Source organism: Cicer arietinum, chromosome 6, assembly GCF_000331145.2.
Source record: "Cicer arietinum cultivar CDC Frontier isolate Library 1 chromosome 6, Cicar.CDCFrontier_v2.0, whole genome shotgun sequence".
NCBI classification, from domain to species: domain Eukaryota; kingdom Viridiplantae; phylum Streptophyta; class Magnoliopsida; order Fabales; family Fabaceae; genus Cicer; species Cicer arietinum.
The window spans coordinates 63,906,623-63,918,646 of NC_021165.2; the positions used below are offsets into that span (position 1 = coordinate 63,906,623).

The window sequence follows — 12,024 nt, forward strand, 5'->3', positions numbered from 1 at the left end:
ACAATTTTCATCAACTCGAGATATTTTTAACAAAAATGTTCGGTTTTAAATTCTTCGTAACATAAATAAATTATTCTTCGACAAAAGATTCACCGTACTTAATCTGATTTATTTATCGACGAATAATTTTAATCGGGCATCAAAAGATATTTTTGGGCATTAAACTCACAAAATATGAATAACTTAGCTAAAAAGCCTCCGAGTTCAATACCAAAATACATAAATTAGAATTTAAAACTATAGGTCTTACAGTTAGCTGCCAAAGAGTCATTCTTCAAGACCATTGTCTTGACCAAAAATACTTTTACTCTAATTTTAATGCTATTAGAGAGAGATAAATGTAAATAATTTTGTATTGAACCTTAAAGTCTCATCTACAATTTGGACTAAAGATATCATTATTTCAATATAAATTTTGGAGTTAAATATGTTTTTAATCTCTATAAATATATCATATTTTATTTTTAGTTTCTTTAAATTTTATCTTCAAACAATGATCCTCAAATAATTGTTATCAATAAATTTAACTCTTTATTGTAAGTCATTTATGTGTATCTTTATAATTTTTGAAAGATTATTTTACAGACATATTCAAGACATAATAAAAAATTTCTTTTACAAAAGTTTTAATTTTTTAACAAGAGATTAATTAAAAATATTTTTTTAAAAGCTTTTTGGCCATTACAAGTTTGTATTTAATTCATCTTTTGTTAAAAAATTATAATTTTTTACGGAAAGATTCTTATAATATTTTAAATATGCTTGCAAAAATTCATTCAATAATGTAAATAATACATATTCTAAGCATTTGAGGGAACATTATTTTACGAAATTTTTAGAGGGACTAAACAAAATATAAATATTTATATAATCAAAAACTTATTTAACCCTATTTACTAATTCAGATTTTAAATATATCATTCTCGTGTGTATTTGCCCGTTAATATAATTCTCAAATAACACTCCATAGTTACACCTAAGTACAATTAACGGTGGCTGCAACAAATTATGCCGATAGCCACACAAAAATGGAAACTTTATGCTATGTCAGTGAATTGGTAATAAATATCTTCCAATAGTGTACTTGATCATAATACTCTATTTATTGTTTTTTTTCTTTCAAATTTGCATCCTCTAAATGATTCAACACATTTTTAATTAAAAAATAAATAAATAAAATCAAACACAAATATTTTATATGGTATATTTAATATTTGACATATATATATAAAATTTTATTTAATATAAAAAATTGTACATTGCATTAATCACATTAAATATTGATTGTAGTAATAATTATATGTCAATTTTATTTATTCTTTATTTGAATTTAAATTTTAAAAATATTGTGTTTGTCACATGTTTTTTAATGTGAATATTTGGAGCAGTGTTAAAAATGGAACTGACATGATAATTGATCATAAAATAGGAGTGATGCACGTCATTATTTAGAGAGACATTTGAATATCTAAAAGTTTTTATGTAATAGAATTGATGTCAATTTAGTGTGGAATTCATACGACACTACTACATCAAAAGGGATGAAATTGGTGTCAATTTAATGTGGAATTCATAGGTGAAATAGTATAGGTGACACTTTTAAGAGTATTATCAGTTTAATACATTTTTAACAAGTTAATCATGAATGCAAAATTCTTTTTTTTTGAATAGATCTTATGTTGCTATTTTGATTTAATGGTTTGTATAATTGATTTCTATTTTATAATCTATTAAATCTTTTACAACCAATTGCTATTGTATATAAAATTAATTTTGGTTGGCAATTAAAAAAAATAATTGTAATTGATACACATTTCAATTAAAACAAATATATGACATTAATCAATTATCTAAAAGATCCGCATATACGGACGAAACATTAAAGAGATAAATGTTTATTTGATTATTTTGTGTCTCTTGAATATCTATATACTCTAGAGTTAAATAACTTTTTAATCTCTTTAACATTTCACTATTTTACTTTTAGATATTAAAAAAAATTCGTTAATTTTTAGTTGTTAAAATTTTTGCTTTTATTTTCTGTCTTTGATTTTATATCAACTATTGTGTATTCTTTGAATTTTTTAATGATTCTTTTTATTAATGTTTAAGACATTATAACAAAATTCCCTACAAAAATTTAAATTTTTTTTAATAAATGAAAAAATTAAATATGAATTGTTAAGCACAAAAAGCTTGAAAAATCATATTTAAATAATCCATTGTTGAAAAGTTCTAAATTTTTTGCAAGCAAATTATTAAACGTGTACTAAAAATTAGTAAAAATATCATTCAAAAGTTCAAAGGGTACACAATAGTTAGTTTAAAATTAGGGACCTATAATGAAAAGAAAAGAAATTTAAGGGACTAAAATTAGATGAATTTTTTTTTGTAAAGACTAAAAACAAAATAGTGAAATTTTATAGGGATAAAAACTTATTTAACCATTTACTTTATAAGAGAGAATTATATAAAAAAAAAAACATCAAATAAATAAACTATTTAACATCTAATGGTGATATTTCTATGATAAACAAAATAGTTAGATTTTATAGCGGCTATGTGATGTTTTTTCTATTTGGTAGAACAACAATGTATCTTTTTGGTGTTTCTTTTAATTTGCTAAATATTTTTGGACTTAAATCTTACAATTTTATAGAATATACATGTAATATAAGTTTTATAAAATTTTAATACTAGTTGATACTTAGTTTAATTCAACGTATAATATACTATTTAAAATTCAAGTAAATAGTAGTTGATATATTTATGGGACTAGTAAATAGTAGTTTTATAAAATTTTAATACTAGTTGATACATTTATTTTTTGTAATTTTTAGTATGCATGGTCGTTAAGTAATATAAAACATTGAATAGATTCATTCATAAAATTTAATGTCTATACAAAGTTAGTAACTGAGTAACTCAAACAAAAGTTATTTTTGAAGTCAACATATATTCACTCAATTTATAAATATAATATATTTTTAAGTTATTAAGTTTAATATATTTATGTCAATGCTAAAATAAAACAAAAAACTGTAAACACATATTTTTTATTTTGATCATTTACATGTACATTTTTTAAAATTATTAATTTAAGATTAAATTAATATTTATTTTTATACTTATAGCACAACATTTTCAACATTTATTTTTGGTTATAGCTCAATTATTTAATTTTTAAACCAATATATTGACCTCAGTTCTAAAAAATACCTCTATCATACTAATTTATGTGCATATCATAATAATATTTACACCTCTAAATAAAATTTATTTCAATTAATATACGAATAAAATTTATGTGAGTTCATAAAATTATTATAAAACCATAATTTATCTCATACTAGTCACGGGTTACACACTAATAAGAATACATTTAAAAAATTATAACAATAAATGAGTTTATTGATTTTGATGTTTTTTTTTTCTTTTACAATTAGGACCAAAAACAATATAAATGGATCCACTAATATTTGACTTAATTATAAGAGGATATATATATATCCCATAAAGATCAAATAAAAATGAAATAATTTGTGTGTTCTTAAATCTTAACTAAACTGATAAATATTAAAATTATCGTTATTCATCGTATCTTGAGTTTAAACTTTAAATTTATTCAGTTGTATGAATTTATGATAATACTTCTCATTTTCATATAAAAAAAGAGATAATTTGTCAAATAAAAATTAACACAGAATGAGATAAATATCAATCGTATCAGGAAAAGGAGAAGACACTGGATTAATTAGTGCTACGGAATTAAAGTGTTGCTGCCATTTGAATTAATAAGGCACGAAATACAAAACTTCTTGTTAGTTGTTACTTGTTACACATCAACACATGTCTTGCACTTAAATTTTTTATTTTTCAATGCGTATATGAATTACATGATGTAGATATAACTTCAATCCATTCAATTTACGAGTGACATGATTTACAAGCAATTCAATTTACCATTGACATGTTTTACAAGGACTATAACTTGAAATTGATCGAATGAATCAGACTATCAAGTGTTTTTTGGATATTTGTTTAAGAATAATTAAATAAATAAAAACAAATTTATGTAAAAAAAGCAATGTTAAAATTTTTTAAGATATTAAATACACCAATATTAAAATTATATTTCTATTTTAAGTTTATGAAAATAATTTAAAAAAACAATCAAGTCCCTAACAATAATTAAAAATAAACAATTTAGTCTTTATAAAATAAAAGAATCTCTAATGCAATTTTGTTTATTTTAATTGATTTACTCGTATGCATTATTTTAATTTCTTCACTTGGTTCTCTACAATGAAAACTAGCGCATAACTCATTCTGCGATGAAGTTACTGCAATTGTCAATTGTCAAGTATTATATGTTCCTCAATCACATAATGTGTATGGCATTTAGAGTTGTTAGTTGAAAAATAGTTGGCGATTGATTTAAATTATTTGGGGAATTTTGTTGTTGTACAAACTAAATTGTTTTATTTTAAAAGATTTGTCAGTGAAATAATTATCTCATTTTAAATATTGTCAATGAATTAATTATTTTTTCTCTAACGGTGGATCAAGTAAAGATTAAGTTGTTTTTTTGTTTATTTTTTTATAGATTAAAATTTATTTTTATTTTTTAAATAATTAATTGAATTATACAATTTATTTTAGGAATTAAAAGGAGTCTTCACTCTAAGATTTTTTTTCCAATTATACTCTACGACTAATACTATGAACGTTATTTCCAAAACATTATATTTTATTTTATTTTGTATTTATGATAATAATAAATACACTAATTATTAATACGTGTGAAGTGAACAAAAGTCTCATTTATTGTGAGAGATAGTGTGAATCATATTTGAAAATAATGTATGAAAAAATTGTATTTATTATTATAATTTTTTCTTCCATAAATATTTTTAATAAAAATCTACCTATTTAAATAATAGAGCTAAACTCGAATCCCTTAAATACTTTAAGTCTCAAATTTAAGCGATGGAGATAAAAATAAAAATAAAAACATTTGAAAAGAGAAACTTCACTAAAGGTTACTAGTTAGATTATATAAAGATTAATCATCAACAAAATTAGCAGATACTTCACACAAAAAGTAGATATAGCTTTATCAGTGTATATGTTTAAAATTTTAAAAGTAAAAATTTTCTTTTTTACAATATAAAATTTGATTTTTGATTTTTTAACGAGGATCATTTGTTAACCATATACCTAACCCTATATGCTAGCAAGACTCATATTTCACAATAAATATATATAAATTTGAACATTAATAAAATTCCACAAAAAAAACTCAAATAGGTAACAACTTAAATAATAAAAGGAGAATACTATATATATAACCTTTGCGTGTGTTTTGCATGAAACATTGAAAATATGGAGTATTCAAGTGCTTTGATCTCAACTTATTTTCCTTTTCTTTTTCTTTTTGTGGTTCTTGTTAATTTAACCAATGGAAAACCTATAGTACCTGCATTGTTCATATTTGGAGATTCTAGTCTTGATGTTGGCAATAACAACAACGAACCCACTTTCGTTAAAGCAAATTTTCTTCCTTATGGAAGAGACCTTGAGAATCACATTCCAACAGGGAGGTTTTGCAATGGAAAGCTTACTATTGACTATGGAGGTGCTTTTATTTCATTTCAAAATAAATCAATATTTAACTAATATATATATTTGTTAGAGTTAAAATTTGGATTCGTTTCATAGAATGAATAAGATATAAGAGATAAGTTATCATATTTTATCTAAATTCATTGTTTGATAAATTAACGCGATATGATATACTTCATCCTATTATATCATGTCTCTTTAGTTGAAATTTTTATCATAAATATGAGCTTAGTTAGAAACTAGCCGAATATGATAAGAACAATGACTTATTCAATTACCGTTATAAAATATAATTTAAAATATAAAATTGAAATATAATAAAATATAAATATAAAAAAAAATTATAAAATATAATCTTAAATATAAAAATATAAATCTAATCAAATATAAATAAATAAAATAATTAATAGAATTAGATCTTAAACTTAAAATAAAATATTAATAATTAATTTAAAAAATATTTATGATTTTATCACAAGGATAGTTTTTCATTTTATATAATTTAATAAATTAGCATTCAAAATTATAAAAATGTGAAAATTAATTAAAATTTTAAAATAAATATAATTTATTTTCGAAGGTATTTTTGTTATTTACATATAATATATATCATATCTTTATTTATATTCTAATAAATAAAATAGAATTATTTAGTTATTCGTGATTTTTTTAAAAAAAATTAAATTGTTTATTTTGTAGTATCAGTGGATAGTTTTAAATATAATATTATTTTATTACTTATTTAATTTTGTAGTATTTTTTTTTGTTAATTTATAATATTTAAAATATAATAATTTAATTGTAAAAAAATTAATATATAATTATTCACAATTGTAATTTTGTTATTTACATATAATATATATTATAATATTAATAAGACGTATATCAAATATATGATAAAATAAAATATTATTATCTTGTTCGATTATCACTTGAATATTACATATTTATGGTATTATGTTCCAACTCATTTAATCTATGCCTCATTATTATTTCATATACAATTTTTGCAGCGGAAGCTTTTGGATTTACCTCTTACCAACCGCCTTACCTCAGTTTACGTGTGAAAGGAAATAACATTTTGAATGGTGCCAACTTTGCCTCAGCCGGTTCTGGTTACCATGATTCTACGGCCAAACTATACGTTAGTTACATTTAAATTTTGAGTTTAACTATTATGTTATCGTAAAAATTATACATTGTCGAACATATCACAACCATTCATAGACATATTTTAGATATTATTATAATAAAAGTCAAACATCTTTAATGATTTAACGGTTGTGATCGACCGACAATATAATTTTTTTTTTACACTGATAATATATATGAATTAAATCCTTAAAATTTCTACAACACAAATATTGCATTATTTCTTTTGTCTTTACATGTATTTTAATGTTAAATGATGATAATTTTGTTTATGAAGAGGGCAATTTCAATGAGCAAGCAGCTGGAATACTACATGATGTACCAAAAGGAGTTGATGAAAATAGCAGGGCAATCAACTGCATTATACATTATATCAAGTGGTGTATATCTTGTTGGTGCAGGGAGTGGTGATTTTATATTGAATTATTACATAAATCCATTGCTTCAAAAGGCTTATACACCTTATCAATTCTCGGATATTCTTGTGCAACGATACTCCAATTTCATTCAGGCATGCCTTTCAATAACATTAATTAATAGAGAGTTTAAAAGGGTTGCATTTGATAAAAAAATATATAAAATTTTTTTTAATGCACTTTTGATCTCATATATTTTTTATAGATTCACAATTTTGGTCCACATTTCTACATCTGAATTTTGTTTAATTTTAAAATAAGGAACTATTTTTATGTGTGAAAATAAAAACACAAAGTATAATTAAAGCAATTTAAAATTAAAAACTGTGTTTTTAGATTTATAAATACAGTTTTTAAGAAAGAAAAAAAAATAAAATAAAATAACAAAAGTGCATTTAAGAAAGAAAAAAAATGATATTTTATCTTAATTTGGTAAATAAATAATTTCTAATTTGTAATGATACCTATTACAGAGTTTATATGCAGCTGGAGCAAGGAAGATTGGTGTGCCAACATTAACTGCAATAGGTTGCTTTCCTATAACCATCACTCTCTTCGGCTTCCATAGCAACAACGAATGTGTAGTCAAAATAAACAATGTTGCTATTTACTTCAATCAACAGCTCAACTCAACATCTGAGAATTTGAGAAAAATACTTCCACAACTCGATTTGACCCTCCTTGATAGTTATGAACCTCTTTATAACATGGCCAATAAGCCTCTTGAATACGGTACAAAATTTAAAATTTCGCTGTACTTTGTGAAAATATTGTGCTTTTATTTTTTAAATGTAAATTTATTTTATGACTTTTATAGAGAATCATTTTGCCGAATAACAATTTTTTGACATTTTTATAAAAATATATACAATTATTTACTTCAAAAGTCTTATTTTCACAAATTAAACTACTTTAAGATATGTTACACGCCATCTGAGTTTATCTTATTATGACTTATGATGAACCACGGATTCATTTTTAATTTATTTTATATGTGATTTGCATATCCATTATGATAGGATTTTTTGAAGCAAGGAAGGCTTGTTGTGGGACGGGTTTGCTAGAGACTTCAGTATTTTGCAATCCAAAGTCAATAGGAACATGTGTTGATGCATCTAAATATGTGTTTTGGGATAGTGTCCATCCCACAGGCGCTGCAAACAAGGTTTTGGCGGCTAAATTGATTTCTGATATTTTACCCATTATCTATAAATAAGAAAAATTGTCAGTGAAATCCATGTTGGCTTACTTGGTTTACTTGAATGTTGAAGCTAACATTCACCAATAAAAGTCATAGTTAAACACTTCTGGGTCAAGCATACTAAGCTTTGTATTTCCTAGAATTATGGTAAGCTAGCTGCTTTTGCTGTAAAATATACTAAATAAGTTTTTATGTTAAAAATGTGCTTTTAAATTTATGGTAATTGAATAAAGTACAATATGTTTGTCCACAAGCTTGATAAATACTCCATTCTTAATAAAATTAGCTATTTGCACACTTATGTTTGTTCAATGTTCAGCAATAATAACTTCATCAATGTGATTCGATTCAATTTAAGTGTCAAAAGTCATATAATGACATACATGCTTTAAAGAGTTTTTTGTAGTTACTCTTTTTAAGATGTCACCTATAATGCTTTCAAGTAAATTGAAAACTAGACTTCTCTCTAAAGAGGTATTCATTGTACATCCTCAAAAACTTTTGAAAATTCTCTCACGACAAGCAGCTATTTTTCTCTCCACCTATATTGATTGAAGCAACCATGACCATCACAATGACTTGCGCCTTGTCTTGCACAAACAATATTAATTTCTTATCAGACAACCTACCTTAAACTTGATCTTTTGTTTGTCCTGAACATAATTCCAACAGTTGAGCGAATCATGATTGGCAGCTAATCAATCCATTCCAAAGATAATGTCGATCTCCTTCGAAGGCTACCAACCAAATCTACCACAAAAGTTCTACCGTCTATTACTAGATTGTAGTTCTCACACATGAAATTTATGGTCTCGAGTTTGTTTGTAGGTGTAGCGATAAACAAACTATGAGATAAATGTGATATAGGTAACTCCAACTTCGTAACACAATCATAAACAATAAATGAATGTGTCACACTTGAATCATAAAGCACAATTAGGGGCTTCCCTTTTACGAGACACATACCTTGAATAAGGTCTTCAAATTCAGATGATTCAGCTCTAGTCGATTTGATGGTGGTTTTTTCTTTACCTTAAGTTACAAATTTAATATTTCCTCCAATACCCTCACGTCTATAAGACTTAATTGGCTTGCGACACGTGAAACATATATACTCCATCTCCTTGCACTAATTAGTGTGGTATTCTTTACCACACTTCCCAAACTTAATCAACCTTAGAGTAAAAAATTCTTCAACAAGAACCTTTGACTTACCATGTGACTTTCCGCCATCATGATTCTTGAAATAACAACCAGTTGATGTTGTTGGGAAAAACCAGAGATAATTAGCGATAATTATCTGAGAATAAAAACCACGGGACCTAGTCTAGTAAAAACTTCCACTATAATAATTAATGTGTACACCAAGAGTCTTCCTAATAACAATAGGGAATATCAATCAACAATAACAATTCTATAACAACCTTCCACTAAAGTGAGTATGCCAAAGTAACTCTTAAAGAAAATAAAACTACTCAAATTATATATTAAAATAACAAACTCATTGGTAAGAATAACATACTAAATTTGTAGATCAAACAGAGCAAGTTTGCTACACACCTGTTATCACCACTGGAACCAAACCCTTATTTTTCTTCTCTGGCAACCGTTCTTCTTTCGTTGTTTTTCTGTGTTTCTTCTTAGGGATTTCTAAATCCCTTTTATTACCTTCAAGTGGGCCAAGCCCATTAAAATCCTTTTTTTTTTCTTTTTCTTTTTTTTTTATTTCAATAATAATAATAATACTAGTAAAATTGGTGGGTTCCACTTGGGGAGTGAGCCCACCCAACAAATCTCCCCCTCACGACTCAAGTGGGAAGGTACTGCTCAACCATGCCAGCTTTCTTTCTGCAACATATCATCTTCGACACAGGCAAGGTCTTCGTCATCATATCTGAACCATTCTCATTAGTATGAATCTTCTCAATTAAAAATGACTTCATTTCCAGTGCATCTCGTATCCAATGATATCGCACTTCAATATGCTTCGACTTTGCATGAAAAGTCGGATTCTTGCTGAGATGAATCGCACTCTGACTGTCACAGAATAACACAAACTTGTCTTGCTTGAGGCCTAACTCATGTAGGAATTTCTTCATCCACAAGAGTTCTTTGGAAGCTTCAGTTGCTGCAATGTACTCAGCTTCAGTAGTAGATAAAGCAACACACTTTTGTAGTCTTAATTGCCAAGACACAGCTCCCCCTGCAAACGTCATCATATAACTAGAAGTAGATTTTCTAGAATCAAGATCACCTGCCATATCTGCATCTGTGTAGCCATCCAACACAGGTTCACCACCTCCATAGCATAAACACACTTTGGAAGTGCCTCTGAGGTATCTGAGAATCCACTTCACTGCTTGCCAATGATCTTTACCAGGATTAGAGAGAAATCGACTAACAACTCCAACTGCATGAGCAATATCTGGCCTTGTGCATACCATAACATACATCAAACTACCAACTGCGGATGCATAAGGAACCTTCTTCATCTCTTCTTTGTCTTTCTCACTTGTAGGACATTTGTCAGAATTCAATTTAAAATGAGTAGCAAGTGGAGTACTAACAGGTTTGCAATTGCTCATGTTAAACCTCTCTAACACCTTCTCAATATAATTGTGTTGAGACAACCGCAATTTATTATTCTTCCTGTCACGAGTAATTCTCATACCCAGGATTTGCTTTGCAGGACCTAAGTCTTTCATTGCAAAAGACTTGTTCAAATCTTTCTTTAAAGATTGAATCTTCTTAGTGTCATGACCAACAATCAACATGTCATCCACATATAATAAGAGAATAATATAATCACCATCAGAGAATTTCTTGACAAACACACAATGGTCATAAGTAGTTTTACTATACCCATGTTTCTCCATGAAAGAATCAAATTTCTTGTACCATTGTCGAGGTGCTTGCCTGAGCCCATACAAGCTTTTCTTTAATTTACACACAAGATGCTCTTTACCTTTGACTTCGAAACCCTTTGGTTGCTCCATATAGATCTCTTCCTCCAAATCACCATGAAGGAATGCAGTTTTCACATCAAGTTGTTCAACTTCTATGTTCAAACTAGCTGCTAACCCAAGCACAACTCGGATAGAGGACATCTTCACCACATGTGAAAAGATTTCTTCAAAGTCAACACCTTTTCTCTGATTAAAACCTTTCACAATCAATCTTGCTTTGTATCTTGGTTGAGAACTATTCTCTTTTGTATTTATCTTGTATACCCATTTGTTCTTGAGTGCTTTTCTACCATTAGGCAACTTTACCAAATCAAATGTGTGATTCTCATGCAAGGAATTCATCTTTTCTTGCATGGCCTTTAACCACTTTTCTTTATCAACATTTGTAATAGCTTCTTGAAAATACTCTGGCTCTCCACTATTAGTGATCATCACATACTCATGTGGAGGATATCTTTTAGAAGGTTGACGTTCTCTAGTAGATCTTCTCAACTCAAACTCGGTTGGTGACTCAACTGGAACATGCTCATCATGGTGAGGCACATGATCATCAATTACATTCTCATTATCTACCTGTATATCTCCCCCATCAACAAAGGTTTCTGCAGGGGGCTTCGGTGCAACATTTTCAATGTAACTTTTGGAATTTGGTTTCTGTTTTTCA

At 26.6% G+C, this 12,024-nt stretch overlaps 1 protein-coding gene across 1 annotated transcript; it reads left to right on the forward strand.

Moving 5' to 3' along the window:
• Window positions 1-5,385: 5,385 nt before the first annotated feature.
• LOC101501933 (GDSL esterase/lipase At5g22810-like) lies at window positions 5,386-8,409 on the forward strand. The gene is made up of 5 exons (XM_004506072.3): window positions 5,386-5,638; window positions 6,639-6,769; window positions 7,055-7,288; window positions 7,667-7,925; window positions 8,213-8,409. Exons 1-5 carry the CDS (start codon window positions 5,386-5,388, stop codon window positions 8,407-8,409), a joined length of 1,074 nt encoding a protein of 357 aa, XP_004506129.1.
• Window positions 8,410-12,024: the final 3,615 nt, after the last annotated feature.

Bases quoted from the DNA above. Each gene is read 5' to 3' on its own strand.
- LOC101501933 (XM_004506072.3), top strand. From the start codon at position 5,386: ATGGAGTATTCAAGTGCTTTGATCTCAACTTATTTTCCTTTTCTTTTT. The intron at 5,639-6,638 runs GTGCTTTTATTT...CAATTTTTGCAG, and splicing joins GCTTACTATTGACTATGGAG to CGGAAGCTTTTGGATTTACC. The intron at 6,770-7,054 runs GTTAGTTACATT...TTGTTTATGAAG, and splicing joins ATTCTACGGCCAAACTATAC to AGGGCAATTTCAATGAGCAA.